This window comes from Osmerus mordax, chromosome 11, assembly GCF_038355195.1.
Source record: "Osmerus mordax isolate fOsmMor3 chromosome 11, fOsmMor3.pri, whole genome shotgun sequence".
NCBI lineage: Eukaryota > Metazoa > Chordata > Actinopteri > Osmeriformes > Osmeridae > Osmerus > Osmerus mordax.
The window spans coordinates 5,094,583-5,114,386 of NC_090060.1; the positions used below are offsets into that span (position 1 = coordinate 5,094,583).

Here is a 19,804-nt window from a genome sequence, read left to right on the forward strand (position 1 = left end):
TTCATAAAGTGTATTTTCCACCATTCTCCTTTTCTAAACCAAACATTGGGAGAACATTAGGAAAGGGGGTTGATGCAAGTCCACTGAGGAATAAAGGGGGCGGGGCGGTGACGTCACAAGAACAGGTGCCACAGGGGATGAGGGGGACCCTAAACAACATTAGAGAACTTTACATGAACATGTATCTATACACAAGGTACTAGTCTTAAAGAGAGAGCAGAGGGGTTGCTCTGCTTGCACTGTAGAAGGGAGGAGTAAGAGAACAGGGGATCATAAATTCAGGGGACGGAGAAAGATTAAGTGTGTAGATTATTGTGTAAATGTCATTAGTGCCTCACAGATGACATAGACACCAGATACTGGGGCCTCGCTTGATTAGATAGTTGGAAGCTTGTGCTTCTCTACACAGCACCACCCTGCCGTGTCAGATGAGGGATTCTGCTCAGGAACAGAACCCCCCAGAGGCCTGTCTCAGACCTTCTCCCCTCAAGGCAGGACCGTTAAGTTCTATTGGATGTAGTATGGAGAACTATGGTTATTGACTCAGACTAGAGAAAGACACAGTAAAATGCCCACAAAGTTTAGAAACGAGACAGTGAAAGTCGTGGAATTCACTACAAGTGAACTGAATCTTTCCATGATCATTTTTCTAGATAAATGGGATAATTTTTTTACTTCAAATCAAAATTTCTGGTAAAAGTTTGTTCCGTTTCTGGAGAAAAAACCCCACCCAAATTGAAGCAATTTGGAATGATTAAGACATCGAAATCTAGAAGGGGGTGGGATTTTGGTGAATATGTACAGAATAGTAGGGGCAGGGATTGGTGAGTGTTTGTACATACAGATGGGGGGCGGGGCTTCATTGTGCATACATACAGATGGAGGTGGTCAGGGCTTGCCAGGTTTAGGGCGGGGGTCACCTACTCTAGCCACTATTTACAACGAGGAGCGTAGAAAAATGTACAAGGATTCTCCTCGATCATTGTGTCCAAAAAACAGAACCAAAAAAAGTTATCCACCTCCACTGGGTAAGAACAATATTTTGCAGTAGCAAGTCCAATCGATCACAATAAAATGCTTCACTATTCATAGTGCCTTTTAATTACACTATATATTTATTCACTTTCAGACCTGGACTGCCACATCCAGGCTTGAAATTAGCAGTGATAAAATAAAATATATATTCCATTGCAATGAACCAAAAATATTTTCAGGTATTAAAATACTGCAAATCAATCTGAATTTTTTTTTTCTTCTTCAGTAAAGACCATTTTCAATTTCCATGCCATCTGATACATCGGACACAATGTATGGTATAGACACAATAGAAGCTCCCTAAATCTCAACTTACATTAGCATAATCAACTGGGGAGAAACCAAGAGTAAAAGGACCACAGAACAAACAATTCTGAGGAGATGTTTGTACCCTGAAGACGTAGGCGAAGAATACATGTTTGACAACATTTCAGCAGTACATTTTCACATGTAATAGTATCTTTTCCTCACAGTCTCAGTATAAAAGGACAGGTTAGCTGTCACGGATAGGTAAGCCATTGTGATGGGTCTGAGTAACTGGCAGAGAGCCTTATTGACAGTATCTTGAGTACTCAAGATATTTGGGTAGTATTATGGATAGTATTTCTGAGTATTGTATTTCGCAATAAAGTACATTTGAAATAAAGGTACCAAGTCCTTCAAATGAAGCACAGGCTGGAGTCTGGACAAGTGTGTGTGTGTGTATGTGTGTGTGTACGTGCACCTGTGTGTATTTGGGAACTGCAAATTCAATATTTTATATAGGTTTCAGTTTCTCACCAGTAGGGGGAGATATCACCCCATCTTTAAAGCCACAATTAAGTCTTCTACAGCCTATTGTATTGAATTGAGGGTTGAGTATGTAGATGTAAGTGTGTGCTTGACTGTATTTGTATGTGTGTATATATATTTATATATTTAATAGGTTTATGTAGATTTCTCCCAGTCAGGCTGGACCCTTTTGTTTCCCTGTTGCACCCTGGGAACTCTGACATCCTCCTCTTCGCTGTCATCCGACTCGGCGCTGGTGATGTCGTCCTCTTCCTCCTCCTCTTCCTCGTCTTCCTCCTCCTCCTCGCTAACCTCCTCCTCTGCAACTTGGGGCTCCTCAAAGGTCTGTGGCAGAGAGCAGAGAGATGACCCTCAGACTACTGATAGCTGACCACAGTGCTGGCATCCTGAATGAGGATTCCTCTCCTGCTTCCTATTCCCTTGTTACTGTTCCCTTTTTACTGGAAGCTCTTCATCCCTCCTTCTCTTCCCCAAAACGAGTCTCTTTGCTTCTGCTTGTCTTTCTCTGACTTTCTCACAATCCTCAATGTACCTCAATTCCCCTCCCTCCCTCGCTCCCCCTCCCCCCTCTCTCCCTCGCTCCCTCCGTCCTCCTCCTTCACCTTTCCTTATTGCTCATGCATTTGTTCTCTCTCTCTCCCTGCCCTCTCCTCCCCCCCCCCCCCAGCTACATTTTCTATTTTCAAACTTGTTATTTCCACTCGCTGCTTCTTCCTGTACTTCCTCAGGTCCTCTCTCCTCGCCCTCCATACTCGCACTACCTCGATCATCTCTCAACCCTGTCTATTGGATCTCTATTTTTCCATTTTTCTCAGCTATTTTTCTCACCCCCATCACTCCCCGTCTCTCCCCCTACATTTGAATTTCCCTGTGGGATCTCTCGTCTCTCCCGCCCCCCGTCCTCACCTCCATAGGGTTGACAGTGATGGTGAGGGCAGCCTCGTCCCAGTCCAGGCCGCCCCCCTGGGCCTTGCTGGAGGCCTTCATGTCCTGCTGGTGTGTCAGGTGGATGCGGTAGATGCCCAGCACCACCACCACCACCAGAGCAGCGATACACATCACTATCACCACGGTCGCTGCGCTGGGAACACCTGAGAGAGGGAGAGAACAGGGAGTTGCACGTATGACATGAATGTTTAAGTTTATCACACATAATTATACTTCTGCCATGGGCACATGTACATGTTCTCTGGTTGTTAATTAACTATCAACAAAGTGTTCAGGTTCTGGTTAGTGAATGTGGCTTGTTTTGCCTTCTTAAGTAAATTACTGTTTGGTGTTTATATGTCTATATGGGAAGCAGAGGGACTGAATAAATGTTACCTACTATATGACATGTCATGACATAACATAACATCTTTAGTGAAAAGTGTTAGCTTAAAACTGCCACTGCCAGTAGCTTTGTTAAGTATATTGTAAAAAGCACAAGCATAGACAAACCTCTGAACATTAACATGTAGTCGTCTCATTTATGCATGCGATTACTGAAATTCTGTGCAAGACTACTCTTATAAATCACTGTCTGTTCAATATAAACATACCCTTGATAGTGAACACACACACACACACACACACACACACACAGAGAGAGAGCTCTCCCCTTGATCTAAAATCTCACCAAGACTCTGAAATTGACGTTTGTGTGTGTGTGTGTGTGTGCGCGAGGATACAAAGGAATCTTTAATAGATCATTGATTCATCCCAGTTCCCTACATCTTTGTGCGTGAGTGTGTGAGTAAGAATCTCAGACCAAACCCAAGCCTTCTGATGTCTAAAAGAGACTTTACTACTAAGGGTTCTAAAGAGTACATTTAAGAATGCCCACTCTCTCCAGTCCCCCCCCCTCTCTTGCATGCTGCACACATGCTGCACACATGCTGCACACATGCTTTACCATATCAACAAGACTTTCACTCATATCATGCAGCCTTGCTTGTGCCCTAGTCTCCCACCACACCACAGTGTCTCTCTGTACCTCTCTCCAGCCTCCTTCGATGCTGGTCTCTCTCCCTTTCACCCCCTCTCGAACTCCCCCACCCCCTCTCTCTCTCTCTCTCTCTCTCTCTCTCTGACACACACACACACACACACACACACACACACCGTCTGCTGCAGCGTCTAAGAGCAGGGTCTGCAAAGCTCTCCAGGACACTAAGCCGCCCATTAGAGGAGGATGAATAATTAAGCTGGGTGGGTAATTGGGATGCGATGTGCACAATCAAGATCTAGAGGCCCAGTGCTCTCCTTAACCCTGATGGATCACTCAGGCCGGCCCACTGGCATCAACAGGGCTCACCGGTTCGAATCCCACGTGTGAAAGTGATGAGTGGACTGTGCAAGCCCCGCATTTGATTACATCAAACGTAATCAACCGTGTGTTTTCAGATTGCAGATCTCTCTGGGTATCTGGTTATATTTTATTGGCAGTGAGGAGTGTGTTACAAAAAGCCTGTTTGGTCACCCCGAATGATTGAGAACAAGCTAAACCTGCTGATGGTCTTACCTGAGTTATGGGAAGGGTAAAGATTGTGGACCATGGACGAATGATGGACCACTTGCATATACTGGGGCGGGGCCACCATGTGATTGACATGCTCCCCAGCCTCTGAACTGTGTAGGATGCTCACCTGGGTGGTGCAGGGAAAAAGGCCAATATATTAACAGGAACTACCAAATAAGACTTGTTAAAGTACCGTGTGAACATTCCAGTGTACTGCTGTTTGGATCTCTCTTCTAGACCTTCAATCTTCTTTACACTTGTCTCATAGTTCTGTACATACAGTAAATACTACATCTGCACAACAGAAGTCATTTAAGACCATGAGCAGTTTTAATTGGATGCTCTCTGGGAAAAGACCGTGGAGAAGTGAGAGTCTGTGGTCTTTAAAAACGTAAAGATTTCCACAAGCAGAGTGTAGATGACCTCCTGACCTCTAGGGTGAACTCGTTGCTGGTGTAGCGGCCGTTGAGCTCGGAGCAGGTGAGGCGGAACTTCCGGTCGCTGGTCTGGGCGGGACGCCAGTTGTGGTAGCGCACCTGCCTGATCACCTGCTCGTAATTAGACATGGAGTCCACACCTGGAGGGGCGGGAGGGCAGGAGATGATCACCATGGTTACCAGAGTGAAAGAAGATGCCAATAAATAATGTATCTATTGCTATGGTTACTGACTGTGCATGCAGGTAGGTGGAGGAGTGTGTTGTATAGAGAACCAAGGTTTTATTGGCCACAAAAGCCTTACAACATGTTTAGGGGGGTTCTGGGAAGGGGTCGTTCCTATGGTAACTTACCATAGATAGACATCCCAGAAGAGAAGTTGGGGGGGTTCCCATGGTAACCTACCATAGATGGACATGCCAATGGAGGAGTTGGGGATTGGGTTCCCATGGTAACCTACCATAGATGGACATCCCAGAGGAGGAGTTGGTGGCGTCGAGATGTTTCCCCAGCAGGGAGCTGCGGTGGAGCTGCAGACTCTCCTGCTCTGCCCGGAGCTCCTCCCCCAGCACCAGCACATCACAGTAGTCCAGGTTATGGATGATCTCCTCCAGGACCCCTGGCTTGTGGGCTACACACACACACACACACAAACACACAGGTTCAAAAGCGGCATCCCTCCAGACAGCTTGTTGCCCAGCCTCCATCCCTCCAGACAGCTTGTTGCCCAGCCTCCATCCCTCTAGACGGCTTGTTGCCCAGCCTCCATCCCTCCAGACGGCTTGTTGCCCAGCCTCCATCCCTCCAGACGGCTTGTTGCCCAGCCTCCATCCCTCCAGACGGCTTGTTGCCCAGCCTCCATCCCTCCAGACGGCTTGTTGCCCAGCCTCCATCCCTCCAGACGGCTTGTTGCCCAGCCTCCATCCCTCCAGACGGCTTGTTGCCCAGCCTCCATCCCTCCAGATGGCTTGTTGCCCAGCCTCCATCCCTCCAGACAGCTTGTTGCCCAGCCTCCATCCCTCCAGACAGCTTGTTGCCCAGCCTCCATCCCTCCAGACAGATTGTTGCCCAGCCTCCATCCCTCCAGACAGCTTGTTGCCCAGCCTCCATCCCTCCAGACAGCTTGTTGCCCAGCCTCCATCCCTCCACTCTGTTCATCAGCACATCTGCCACTAACCAACACCCAGACAGCTTGTCTGAGAGTGGCACCCCAACGAGAGGTAAGCAGCACCAGCCACACAGCCTCTGTGTTCTCCCCTGGGCCGGCGTCTGCTATGCCAATTCAGGAGGAGGGGGGGGGGGTGTTAGAGAAGCTGTGGCAGCCGGGACTTTCCCCCCGGCCAACCAGGAGCAGGCTGGGAAGATCTGCTGTTAGTACAAGACCGGGATGGGGAGACGACACAGCTGGGGCTAAAACTCCCCAGGGTGGGGGAAGGGGAGGGGAATGTAGAGACAAAGAAAGAGAGTTATGGTCTGGTGGAGGAGAGAAGCAGGGAAGGGTGCAGCAATAGACGTCAGAGAGTCACGAGTGTGTGGTGCAGAGGACCACCGAGAGAACCAGAGGAAGACAGCAGGCAGGAGAGGAAGGAGGAGAGAAGACACACATACTAGAAGGATGAAGCAGTGCTGGGAGAGCAGATGAATGGCACGAGAGTAAGAAGAGAGAGAGAGAGACTGAAAAGAGAGCATGAGAAGAGAGACAAAGGGAGGGAGAGAGAGGGTGAACGGGTGATTAATGATTGCAATGGTAACATATTGCACCAGCGCCAGTTTGATTGGTGTGAATCCTTAATCCTTGAGAGGACCCCAAATCTCCTCATTATGGAACTTCATCAAGTCTTTTCACACAACCCTTTCCCCCCCCCCCCCCCCCCCCCCCCCGTGTACACACACACACAGACAGACACACACACACACAAACTAATCTCTTCCCTCCAGCTGTGGTCTCCATTTCACCGGGAGAGAAAGAGATGCAGAGTTCTGAAAGTGATGCAGCCTGCCCCCCCTCCCTCCCTCCCTCCCTCCTTTCTCCCCCTACGCCTGACAATAGAGGAATACCAAAAGAGAGAGGGGAAACAAACGGGTTCTGCTTATCAGTCTGTAATTGGGCGTCGAACGAGGGGCCGAGGTTGTTCTGCCTTGTTTCCGAGTCTCGCTCCGTAAAAGACTCACGCGTGGTTTTAAATGTCATTTCCATATGCGGCTGGGGGCCCGGGCGGAAGGCCAGCGGGATCGTGTGTGTGACGGGCAAGAAGACCTCCTCAGGATGAGCCTCCGTGCGGGAAGATGGAGCCGAGGCCAGGACACGAGCTGGCCTCTCCTCTCTGTCTGCCTGGAGCCATCATCACCACGCCTCCACAGCCAGATGGGCTCAGCCTGAGTCTTTGATTGGTCGGGGTAGAGGTGGGCACACTTGCAGGTGTTTCATAGACACATACTCTGGTTCGCGTGCGGGCGCGCTGACTAACACACGCGAGCGATCTCTGATCTAACCCTTGTGATGGGAAAGTGGAAGGCTGAACAGATGGATGTGTGTAAATGATTCAGCAATGCTGTCTTCCCGAGGACACTTAAAAAGTGGTCCTCGGGACAGGAAACATCCGGAAGCTCTTAGCGTAGGCTGTGCAGATGCATGTTAAATTAATGAACGTGATTATCAAAACATGATTATCACCAAGGAAGGTGTTCAATTATTCAATTTGATCTGGTAGTATTGAATGACACGTTCGGCTTCAATTTCCAGGTCCAATAAAACCTATTTGCACTTTGCTTGGCGTTAGACAAGTTGCCTGTCATGTGGCTGTTGGTAACAACATTATCCTGTGAGTTTGACTGTGGCTGGGTGTTGCAATGAGTAAGTATCGAAACAACTTAACACCTCATTTGTATTCTAACATCATCTCAGAAATCTCCATGAATTAAACTATGGTATAACTACAGCTGCACATACTTACTTAAGGGACACTTTACAAACACTGTGTTGCACACCGTGGGCATGTTTTGCACTTACTAGGCTTGCCAAGGATTCATTTTGTATTTGCTGTAATATACATTGTAGTTTTGATTTCATTTTGAAAATGTTGATGGTCCTGTTATTTTGTATATTTTGTATTGTGCCTGTTAACATCTGTAACATCTGCAATTTCCCCCTGAGCATCAAGTACTACTCTACTCTATTCTTCTCTCGTCAATGTAAAACACTCACAGCCTTGAACTTTGAGTGTTGACCAACTGTGTTCTCTCACATATAAGGTGAAATGTTAAACTGTGTCAGTTCAACAGAACCTTCTCTCCTGCATGCAAGGTAACTCCCATCAGTCAGGACTCCTTACCAGCGCTCATCACCCTCTATCCCAGCCTTTCCTATCCTGGTCCTCAGGACCCACTGTCCTGCATGTTCTAGAATGTTTCCCTGCTCCAACTCACCTGATTCTAAGGAATGGGACGTTGCCAGGCTTCTGCTGAGCTTCATAACGGCCCCTTCATTAGAATCAGGTGTGCTGGAGCAGGGAAACATCTAGAACATGCAGGGCAGTGGGTCCTGTGGCCCAGGACTGGGAAAGTCTGCTCTATACTGCACAAGGGGCTACTACACCATGGAGGAACAGCAAAGGGGAGGGGGGGGGGGATACCCCACCTGTGTGGTGGGCGGAGGCGTCTCCCTTGGTGACGGTGCTGCTGATGTGGAGGTCCTGGAAGAGGGGCAGGCCCGCGGGCCCCCTCAGGTCGGAGGCGGGCCGGACGAGGCGCTCCGCCCCGGTGATGGTGATGCGGGGCTCGCTGGGCTGCATCACCATGACCACGGCATCGATGTCCGGGATGGAGATACACGTGTCCTCGCCGAAACACCTTGAAGATAGACGGGCGCGCGCACACACACACACACACACACACACAGAGGATACGCAGGAGGGTTAAGTTTGATTGTGTGTGCGTGTGCTCACAGTACTGGCAACAACCAAACGTGTGTTTGTGTGGATCTGTCATCATGGTTATTGGCAACGAGACATGGGCCTACCTACACCTGTTCACACTAGGGAAGGCAGTCTGTGGAAAGCAATAAATACCTTCACGGCATAAACACAGTGTTGCAGACATCTGACATAGACACGCGCCAGTGACTTGACACACACAGCGTAAACAATGCAGATTAGACATCAATCAATAGGTAAACAACAGCCGCAGAGACAGAGAAAGGAGCTGGAGAGAGAGAGAGAGAGAGAGAGAGAGAGAGAGAGAGAGAGAGAGAGAGAGAGGAGGAGGAGGAAAATGACAGTCAACAAGGGAGCGGTTAAAGCTGGAAACTTGAGGGATGTTTTCGCATTTCACTGAAGTCTTTTAGAAGACTAACATCTGTCAGCGACAGGGGGAAAAAAATAGAAAATTGGCGCACGACAGCTTTTCATCGCGCTCGGCAAGTTTAACAGAGTAGGAGTGAACACAGAGAACGCATGTATCCTGTGTAGGGCCAGCCGTAATAAACATCAAATATACAACCGATAAACATCATTCCTCTGTTCAACTCGCGGCATTTGTATTATGCCTCTCTCTGTTGCGTCAAGCACATGTTTCAACTTAAGTCAACTAGTAAACTGTATATGAACAGTTCCCATCTAGTGTCACTCCCACTGACGGAGGAAAACCAGATCACGTTTCTAAGCGTGTTGTAATATCTCAAGCCTTTCTCTCGAGCGGCGCTCCGCTCGCCGTCTTTTCCCGCCGTGGCGACGCATTGTTTCGGCGGAGAGAGAAAAGAAAAGCGGAGGCAGCTAGGCGAGGAGAGTTTTGCGTGGGCTGCCTCGAGGACTTGGTCCCTGTCCAACTTAATTAAAGAAGAAAATGACAGGGGAGAACAAGAGCCCAGCATAGATTACTGCAAGATACTTTTTGCCTGATGCGGGCAGTAATTGCAGTTATTAGGGTTTAGCGGAAAAAACATTTAATTGTGTTTTAAGGAATTAATTAACAACTCAATGTATTTGTTTACAATGATATGACACTTGCGGGGACTTTTTCCAACCTCTCGCTGTAGGAGATCTTTACTTGGCAGTGCTTGACTTCTAATATATGTGTTGGTGCCTTTATTTTGCATTTGTTTTATAGAAGGTGTGAATCAGTGTGTGTTGCTGTGAGACGAAAACACACACCCTTTCAGTGAGATGCCTACATGGTCAAACACAAAAACAGAAATTAAAACTTTACAAGTGAAAGGAAAATCGGCGCCACGTGTCCATTCCTAATAGATTTGCATGCGGCCCATTGGACCTGTCCTCCCCCCAGACACCAATCCGCTCCACTTCCTTGGGCGGGCCCCGCCCCCGGCCTGCCGCCGAACCCACCGGGGGGTGGAGCTTGGCCCCTTAGGGCGGCGCTGTGGGGGGCTACCCATATTTAAAGCTCACATGCATATTCATGAGGGCCCACAAGGGAAGCGTGTCATTCTATACCAGCACTGCTCCCTCTCTGGCTGTCCTCTGGCCAAACCCAGACAGAATTATTAATAGATAACATGAAAATGTAAAAAATAGCCCCAGGTGGCAATGTGAAACAGAGAACGGCAGATTAAAGAACAAGAGCTCTGAAGAGAGAGAGAGAGAGATCTTAATGTGACCGCGCCGAAGGTTTTGAACAACAGTTACATCACTGGGAAGCCAAAGACAGGAAGAAGAAAAGCAGAAGGGGAGGAAACAGAGACGAGGGGCTAAAGAGGACAGAGAAGGAAAGCGTCTAACAACCCCCCCCCCCCTCCCCCCCCCCCTGACACTAACACAGAGCAGCACAGCGAGCAGGCAGCTGGAGCCACAGGCCAGAAGCAGGGCCTTACTGGACAGACGTGGAGATGTGAAGGCGTCTGATCCCTGGCGTTGGGAACTGGCGGGAGTTGATGTAGGAGACCTTCTTCAACGCTGCATTCATGTTCTCCAGGTCCTCCCCCTCCATCACCAGGATAGACTGGGCAGGGTTGAAGTGGAACTGGGGAGGGAGAGAGAGAGAGAGAGAGAGAGAGAGAGAGAGAGAGAGAGAGAGAGAGAGAGAGAGAGAGAGGGAGAGGGAGAGAGAGAGAGAGGGAGAGAGAGGTAGAGAGAAAGGAGGGTGAGCCATAACAGCAACATGTAGATAGATAACATTATGGAGAAGACTAAGACTGTCTTGTTGAGCGAGGGATGAACAGGTGAGGGGTGAGGGTTACGCAATGTTTCATATTGAAATCGGGAGTGTGTGTGGGAGTGTGTGTGAGTATGTGGGCATGTCGGGATACAATATGTGGACTATGTGTGAGTACTACTCCCCTCTGAGTGTATGCTGTCTGTGAGTACTGTGTACAGTGTGTGTGTGTGTGTGTGTGTGGAGCCCTCTGTGCTGTTTGATAGTGGGGATCATAAGCCTACAGAAGTAGGCTCTTCAGACAGTTGCAGTCCCGGGTCCCGCTGGACCAGCACTGAATCAACCAGAGCGGCTTTTCAGCGGTGATACGGCTGCAACAGAGAGCCCTCGCTCCAGGGGGCTATCCTGTCCCTGTGTCTGTGTCCTTTCATCCCTCCCTCCACTGTCTCTGGCTTTCCTCGCTCGCACGTCTCTCTGTGATTGCATTCTCAAAGCTCACACCTGATCCTAAATGGCGTCCTTAAGCTCTCCTTCTTGGACTCGGGGGAGAGCAGAGATACCAAAAAGAAAACGAAAGACGCAAAAAAAAGAAAGGAAGCAAGAAAAAAGGAAGATGAAGTGGATCAGCCCTGTAGACTTTTACCCCCTCCTCCTCTTTTTCCTCTCTCATCCTATCGCTCCCCTTCACCAGGAGGCCCGGTGCCCATGGCAGGAGACGTCCAGAGAGGTGTGTGAGCGGGGCAGGCCGGGGGAGAGGCCCGGCCTCGGGGAGAGAGACCAGACCAGAGGACTGGTCTAACACTCCGGGGGGCCAGGTGACGCTTTGTGGGTAGAACACGCTACTGTCTAACACTCGCAAAGTTCAAATCATTTGGTATCTTGTTCACGTAATTGATGCGTGAATTAATTTGGAAGTTGGTGAGATCGGCTCCACCATCGCCCCTGGATTGCTACAAATAGTACCAACTGTGAGTATTTAACAGTGGCGGGTAGTCTGGGGTCTGAAGAACACCTGAGTAACACTTCAAATCTAAACATGTTTAAGTTATTAATTAGTCATCAGAAAAATTGTATTATTGTTTTATGTTTATACATTTTTTGATATAACTTGCCTACATGCTTTTCTGATAATGACTTCAACATGAGCATTCACTTACCAAGTAGGAAACAGCATTTCTGCCAAATAGTCCCTATTTAGCCATGCTGTGGAAGCAATTCCTATGTTTGTTCATTTAACTTGTTGCCTACAGCCTTAAGGCCCTGTCACACCATAACGTTAAGGCCCTGTCACACCATAGCGTTCTGGTCAAAGTCCTCTGATCGTTCTAATTGTTCATTTTCGAGCGTTCTAGGGAGTTTAAAATGAAACTTTGAAGAACGCTGGTCGCCATGAGGACGTTTGTGCATGTTCAAAACCTTTTTTTTGGACCAGCGTTCTCCGCCGATCGCCGCCGATTACCAGCGTCACCAGCATCCACACAACGCTCTTCTGGCGCTATACCAGCGCTATACCAGCGACCATGGACGATTATCAACGTTTCCTCGAACGTCATAGAACGTCGACCAGAACGTTATGGTGTGACGGGGCCTTTAGTGTCTCCTTTAGAATATCCAAGTGGTATTCACTAAGCACGGCAACACTGCAGAACACATCATTCCACCAAGAGAGTCCTTGTCTCCTATCAGCCACCCGTCCAGAGCTTTGGTCTGGTTAGTTACGAATTCTTTCATCTAGAAGCATCATGCTAAGCCAAGATAATTGCTTCCAGTAGACATGAGTGATTTAACTTCTTGAGTGAAAAACAACCTGAAGGTTTAAGCAATGGAATCCCCAGGGTTTACAGAGTGATTTACAGAGATGGCATAAAAAGCTAAGCTTTGTTGACAGATTGAAGGTCTTTATTCCCATTGTGGTTTTGGAAATAAATGATGTTGTGAAAGACATCACTGATGAGGAGGCCATTAAGGAGGAGCCGCCACGCCCAGAAACTTCCACCGCCTACTTCTTGGGGTATCTGCATAAATTCACCTGAGGTGGCAAGAGAAACAATGCCTGGAGTGTTACCCATCTGACAGCTGCATTATACAGGAGCAGTGGGGCCTGGCCTAGGGGCCTTCACCAACCCTCCTCCTCTCTCTCTCTCTCTCTCTCTCTCTCTCTCTCTCTCTCTCTCTCTCTCTCTCTCTCTCTCTCTCTCTCTCTCTCTCTCTCTCTCTCTCTCTTCTCTCTCTCTCTGTGTTGTTTTCTACCTTTATCCCCTTGCCCAGGCTCTCCAGTGAGTTGATGTCGAGTCCCTCTTTGCAGGCCTGCAGACAGGAGATGACCTTCTGGCTCTCGATCTTCCCTGGACGGATGGTCAGGCCTGACAGGCTGCCCCTGAAATACTGGGTGAAGCGAGGCTTCGTCACTTCACCGCCTGTAAACACACACACCCACACACACACTTGCATGAAGCATTCACTGGGGAAGCACATTTTCAGTCGATGCTCCAGCAGTGTTTTGATCAGCACTTCTGTTGTCATTTCATGACCACTTGAACGCCCACCCCCCCCCCACCTCTCCACTGGCCAGATGGGCCGGAGGCAGCCCTCCAATTCCAAGTCATCTATCGGGCCCAGCTTTGTGGACTGCATGCGGAGCCAAAATGGCCGCCTGGTTGGCTTTGAGCCATCAGAAAGCCTTTAGCCGATCGTTGGGGCAGAAAGCTGGCCTGATTACTGTCTGCTGTTGATGAGGAGAGTACGACTCATTTATGCAAAGTGTCTACACTCTTCACGATAAATATTAAACAGGAAGCTGTAAACCAGCTGTGACCAGCTCACACATACCTACCTGTACATGTGTAGGTACTGCGGGTGGGTAGGTATTGTACAAAAGCCGACAGTCTGTTGTTAATAAGAGGCTTATTGTTGGAATAAAACACTTCATTTTTGTGTAATTGGTTTGTCTGTTTCTCTCTCTTCCTCTTATTTTGTCTTCCTCGCTCTCCCTCTCCCATAAATACACAATCAACCCCTTCTAACCTCTCAGACACATTTTTTTGAATCTGTGTAACTAATGTTCTGCCTACCCTGGCCCTCCTTCTTTCTCATCCTTATAAAAAGTGGCCGCTGAGATCGACCCTCACCGCCTGGCAGATGTTATTCATTCAGGGGCGAGCCGGAGAGACCATTAAGAGGCCCGGAGACAGACAAGACGGACAGATCAGATTAATCAGACGTTATGAACCGAGAATAATGCGGTTGATAAAATCGCTGATCGCTCCACTTTGTTCAAGTCTTTTATATGGAGTCAGCTCTCTCTTCCCTTTCTCAGCCTGTCCTTGCAGAGAAATGATAGGGATGGACAAGTCTAGTGAATGGGTCTCTGTGTGATACGAGAAAGTTCAGAGAGCAATAAAGAGAAAGAGAGCAAGGGAGAGAGCGAGAAAGAGTGAGGACGGGATAAAGAAAGAGGTGGGGAGAGTGAAAGGAACAGAGAGGAGTTTGGTGTGCATCTCACATCCTAGGGTGTACCCTTTTTCGAGTAAGTCTCTTTACACAGTTGCAACTCATGATAAGGGTGAAAGGTTAAATACAGCCTGACTCAGGAGAAACTGCCAGGAAACTCAGGAGATGGCACTTATTCTCTAAGGGGGGTGAGGGAGAGAGAGAACGCCCCTGTTATTAGAGAAGAAAGGGATAAAATACTCTCTGTGTCTTTAAAAACACTCGGGCTAGCTTTGGTTGAAGAAGCTGGGCTAACCGACAAGGGCCGGACATCAACAGTGTTCTAATACCAGCAGACTAGACACTCTCCTTTCCTTTCTGCATGTTGATTTTTCTTCTCATTCCAAGTTTCACGAAAAAATACCTAACCCTTCACTTCATGTCACCTTTGAACATTGACAATTAGCCTGATCATTTTGAAAAGTTTTTTCCCCCCACCCGATATCTACAAAAGAAAAAAAAGCTTAAAAAAGCCTCTGAAGACTGAGACTCTAGAAGTTGAAGCAACTTTCCCATAAACCCATCTTGCTGGAACATTCTACCCTATCAATAGCGTAGAGCTAACCGCTAAATCCTAGCTTCTGAAAAGGCAATTGACGGGGGCTAATAGCTTGTGTAAAGATATCAGGGGCCCTTCTACAACTCTTTACTGAGGCTTACTCCCCGTTAGAAAAGGTGTAATAGCCGATGAACTCCCTTTTCTATTCAGCGCCTTATAATCCTCCTCAGCGCTTCCAGCGTTCCATCAGTGATTCAGCGAAAAGAGAGGGAGAAAAGAATATAAGAAAACCCCAGTCATCAGTGTGGGATAAAAGGCGTTAAAATGACCCTCCTGTGGCATGGTAACAATGCCCCCCAATGTATCTCAAACACATCGGCAAAGTTATGAACTATTACACACATTCGCCCTTTAGTTTAAGCTGGGCAACCTGCAAGATACATCTACTGTATAACGAGCTTTTTCGTTCACTTAAACCAGGCTGCAGGCGTGGGAGACGACGGCCAAGCTGTACTGAATCATTCAAACCCTGATGCATTGTGCTTGAAAGACGCATTCGAGATGGCAGGCACTTACAAAAGTCAAACTGACTGTGGCCAAACGTTTTCGCTTCGCCTCCATTGACGGCACCACGCTAAGACACTTGTGTTTTAAGTACACAAAAGGCGCTTGGAAATACGAGCTTTCTTTGCTGTCCCTCTCCCCCACCTCACCTTGCCAGCACGCTCCCACTGTGAGCTGCACGTCAATCTGGGAGGGGTGGATCGGCCAATCGTCAGTCACCAGGTAGGGGTCGTAGGTCACCCCGTCCACGTAGAGCGTGACCAGGGGGAACTCCACGTTGATGACGTAGTAGTGCCACTCCTTGTCGCAGATCTGAGAGACGGAGAGCGGAGAGACAGCGAGAGAGACGACACGAGGCAGGACATTAGTTCACGTGAAACGCTTTGAATTGTCGTCATGCGAAAGAACTCGATGAACACAAAATAAAGAAGAAAAAAAAAGCTTTCGAGAACCGAAATGTCAGCAACACAATGGATGGAGAACCAGAGTGCTTTTCGTCCCTCTTTTGTATTTACCAGTGGTTCTCATTTAGGGAGTGCTAATGGCTCTTTAATAGGCGCCCTGCCAAGGTTCCACCTGGGGGGGGGGGGGGGTGCTAGCTCAGAAAAGAGCTAAATGGATCACTAATGGTGCCCCCGCTATGACAGCAGATGGGGGAGCTGTCACCTCTCTCTGGACATGAGCAACAATTCATACACACACAGGCATTCTCTCTCTCTCTCTCACACACAAACACTTCTGCTCTTTCTGTGTCAACATTCGCACTGGTAAAAAGCTAAAGCACTGCAGACGTGACCTACTGTCTACTGCAGTAGGTCATGAAACTGCAGGTTTCTGTATATATATATATATGCAGTATATGTATGTATGTGTGTGTGTGTGCGTGTTTGTGCATGTGTGTCTGCATTGAGCCCATGTCTGTTTGTCAGAGCAGAATCCAGGACACCCTCCAGCCCCTGACATGGTTCTGAGTGGGAGCCAGGTTCTCCACACCAACCCTGGGGTCCAGGGAGACTTCAAAAGGTCCTGACTGACACGCCCTCTACTCCCAACTCACTTCTCAGTGGCTGGATGGCAGGGAGGGGGAGGGCCCTGCAGCACTGGGCTAGTTGACTGACAGCTCACATATACGGCATCATAGTTACACAAGCCCCCAGCTAACACTCCCTTGGTAGGGCCCCCTCCCTAACTCCCTCTCCCCACCCATGTATGGCCTTTCTATTCTCTACCTGTTTTCTCTCTTACTTTCTTTCTTACTCTTTCACTCTCTCTCTCTATATCCTCCATCTCTCTTTCTTTATCCTTTCATCCCTCCCTCCCTCCCTCCCTCCCTCCCTCCTCCCTCCCTCCCTCCCTCCCTCCCTCCCTCCCTCCCTCCCTCCCTCCCTCCCTCCCTCCCTCCCTCCCTCCCTCCCTCCCTCCCTCCCTCCCTCCCTCCCTCCCTCCCTCCCTCCCTCCCTCCCTCCCTCCTCTCCCATCTCTTTTCCCTCATCATGTATCCACAGTAGATCTGACAGTCCCATGCAGTCATCTCTCTCCCCAAGGCTAGTCCCCCCCCCTCCCCCCCCCCCCTCCTCTTAAGTTCAGCTCTGATGAATCTCTTGTCTCATGCTGCCACCGCCTGGCTCATTGATGTCCTATCTCAGGTAACCCGGGGCAACCTGTGCGCGCCGGGGGTGGTGAGCGCGTGGGCATCCATCACTAGCTGCACATCTCCAAACCCTGCCATTCTTCAGCAGCAGTATCCTGAGATGACCTGGAGCCAGGAACATGGTTTATCAATATAACTAGCAGCAGTCTTAGGCGATACTGTCCTACAATGACATGGGATGAGGATCATCTAGTTGGCAAGGGCAAATGAGGTTAGACTTCGTCTAAGATACAGGAAACTGCCCTGAGGTGAACTGCAACAGCCTTCAGGACCAAACAATGGCCACTTGTTATAGAGGATGTGACGGACCTGTTAGCAACACGCTAGCATAGCAGCTGTGAGCTAGCTAGTAGTAGCATTACAATGAATGATTGTTAAACACCAGGGAGCTGATAATGAGAGCACATCTGCTAAAGAAAGAGTACAGTTTGCAGAATGCTAATCTCTGCATCTCGGCGGAGACATCCTGGCATCAATGGGATACGCTGGTGCTGTCCACAGCCAGGATACGGCTGCTCCTCATTTCTAGGTCAGAAACTCGGAAATACTCGAAGGGTTAGCAATTATGTAGCAGTCACTGTCAGTCACAGAATTCGACACTGTCATTGAAGATGGAACTCACATGCACAAGAATGTACCTACAACCACACACTCAAACTCTCACACTCACTCACTCTCTCACACACACACAAACACACCCACCCACACACGCACTTAGGATTGTGTCTATCCACTCACTCAAACACAGCCTGGCAGCACCCCTGTTGTTGGGCTCTTTCCCTGGATCAATATTTCAAAGAGCGTTGTTCATATGGGACCAGCAGTGACTGGTGGATGACTTCCTCCAGGCTTCAAAGGGGGAGGCGGCAGCATGTCTGGCCCAGCAGAGGCTCACTCTGCTGGGGGTGGGACAGCAGTGGGTCTGCCTGCTTCTGGCTCAGACCCCCAGAGGGAGAGAGATAAATAAAGGATGTTTTCAGCAGTTGATTTTTCCCTCAGACTGTATGTCGCCTCTGTCTCTCTTTTCATGAGTGTTTCTTTTTTCTCTCTTTTTCTTTCTCACACTCACATCCTCCACAGCTTCAAGTTTGTCATCCAGAAATAGTGGGTTACCTAAACGGTTGCCATGCATGTTTCAACTGTAACTGTAACACAAAGATAGCCCTAACAGAAGGGCTGAATACGATGAACACAATTTCTGATACCAAATGAAATCTAACCTCAAATTAAGCAAGTCGAAAGCAAATTAAGAAAGTGTTCGTTAAAGTATCTCAAGCAGATCAAGATGTCAGGATTGAAGTGAAACTCATCAAAAACAATTAGAGGAGAACAGGTGCACTGCTATGCCTGGTGGGTAACCAGCTGGATGGAGATATAGTGTGTTTAGTCTGTACAGTGTGTGTGTGTGTGTGGTGGTGATGTGTGTGTGTGTGGTACAGAAGTGCTCTCCCGGGGGTGCAAGAGATAGAATCGAAGCCATGCTACTTGCCTGTGGGCCGAAAATATCAGAAGAGGAAGCTGTCTGTTACTGTACTGCTCTCTACACAGATGTGCCACAGGGCATGGGAGTGGGGGGGTGGGGTTTGATGTGTGTGTTTCAAGCTGCAAACACCCACACACACACAAACAGACATCAAAATGAGAAAAGTTCAACTTTAGCGCAAAACAAAAGTTTACATGGAAGTGAGTTGCTCCAGCTCTCATGAAAGGAAAGCGAGCCTCCAATTCCCAGGTCTCCCCATGTCTCTCTCCCCCACATGCAAATTGAAAGACAGAAGGAAATAAATAAATAAACCCACAAACAAGGAGGAGAGCGTGGTGCAGCAGGACCAGAGAGACCGATATGGAAAAAGGAGGGGGGGGGGGGGAGAGAAAACAACCATTGACAGTAGCCTGTTGGACAATAAGGCTGTGGAGAATAGACAGGGAGGGGGGGGGGGGGGTCGGAGAGATATAGAGAAAGTGGAAGGGTGACAGAAAGAGAAGACAGAGAGGGAGAGAGAGAGAGAGAGAGAGCAGAGACATCACACATCAAAGACACCTCATCATCTCCTGGGCACGCCAGGCTGTGGAGGAAAACAAAATCACACTCTGCCTCTCCTTCGCCCTCTCTCTCTCTGTCTCTCTCTCTCTGATAGCGCTCTCTCTCTCTGCTCACTCTCTCTGCTCTCTCTCTCTCTCTCTCTCTCTCTCTCTCTCTCTCTCTCTCTCTCTCTCTCTCTCTCTCTCTCTCTCTCTCTCTCTCTGTCTCTCTCTCTCTCTCTCTCTCTCTATCTCTCTCTCACTCTCTCCGCCGTCTCCTCACCCCTTTACGCCTCCCTTTCTTCTTCTCTATTAGTAGCTGAGTTGCAGCAGAAAGTGCTTTGGAGTTAAAAAGTCTTAAAGGGACAGGCTCGCAACGCAAGCCTTGTCCCCCCACTCACTTTCAAAGACCGACGAACTGAGAGAATTTTATGGAGATTGCAGAAGAGGGTGTGGGAGGGTTCGGAAGACAGGATGCTGTGAAGGACAAAGGTGGAAGACAACAGAGTGAAAAGGGAAGATGAAGAGAAATGGAGCGAAAGAGGGGAAATGACAGTTGGAGAAGGAGGAGAAGACGAAAACAGAGGATAGGGCAGAGAGAGAGAGAGAACAAAGAATGGATTGTGGAGGGATAAAGTGAGAAAAGGCGAGGAAGAAGATAAGATACAAAGCAGGAAATAGAAAAGGGATTCGGAGAAAGAAAGAAGAGGG

At 48.6% G+C, this 19,804-nt stretch overlaps 1 protein-coding gene across 1 annotated transcript in view; it reads right to left on the reverse strand.

The window, feature by feature from the left end:
- Positions 1-1,428: 1,428 nt before the first annotated feature.
- The window catches only part of LOC136951961 (calsyntenin-2-like), a 137,532-nt gene continuing 119,156 nt past the window's right edge, over positions 1,429-19,804 (reverse strand). Inside the window, exons 9-17 of the mRNA XM_067246629.1 lie at positions 15,570-15,732; positions 13,119-13,285; positions 10,588-10,736; positions 8,401-8,612; positions 5,224-5,394; positions 4,759-4,904; positions 4,331-4,454; positions 2,734-2,918; positions 1,429-2,142 (exon numbers count right to left, since the gene is read on the reverse strand). Coding sequence (XP_067102730.1) covers positions 1,963-2,142; positions 2,734-2,918; positions 4,331-4,454; positions 4,759-4,904; positions 5,224-5,394; positions 8,401-8,612; positions 10,588-10,736; positions 13,119-13,285; positions 15,570-15,732 — 1,497 coding nt within the window. The 3' untranslated portion in view covers positions 1,429-1,962. The remainder of the gene's footprint in view (positions 2,143-2,733; positions 2,919-4,330; positions 4,455-4,758; positions 4,905-5,223; positions 5,395-8,400; positions 8,613-10,587; positions 10,737-13,118; positions 13,286-15,569; positions 15,733-19,804) is intronic.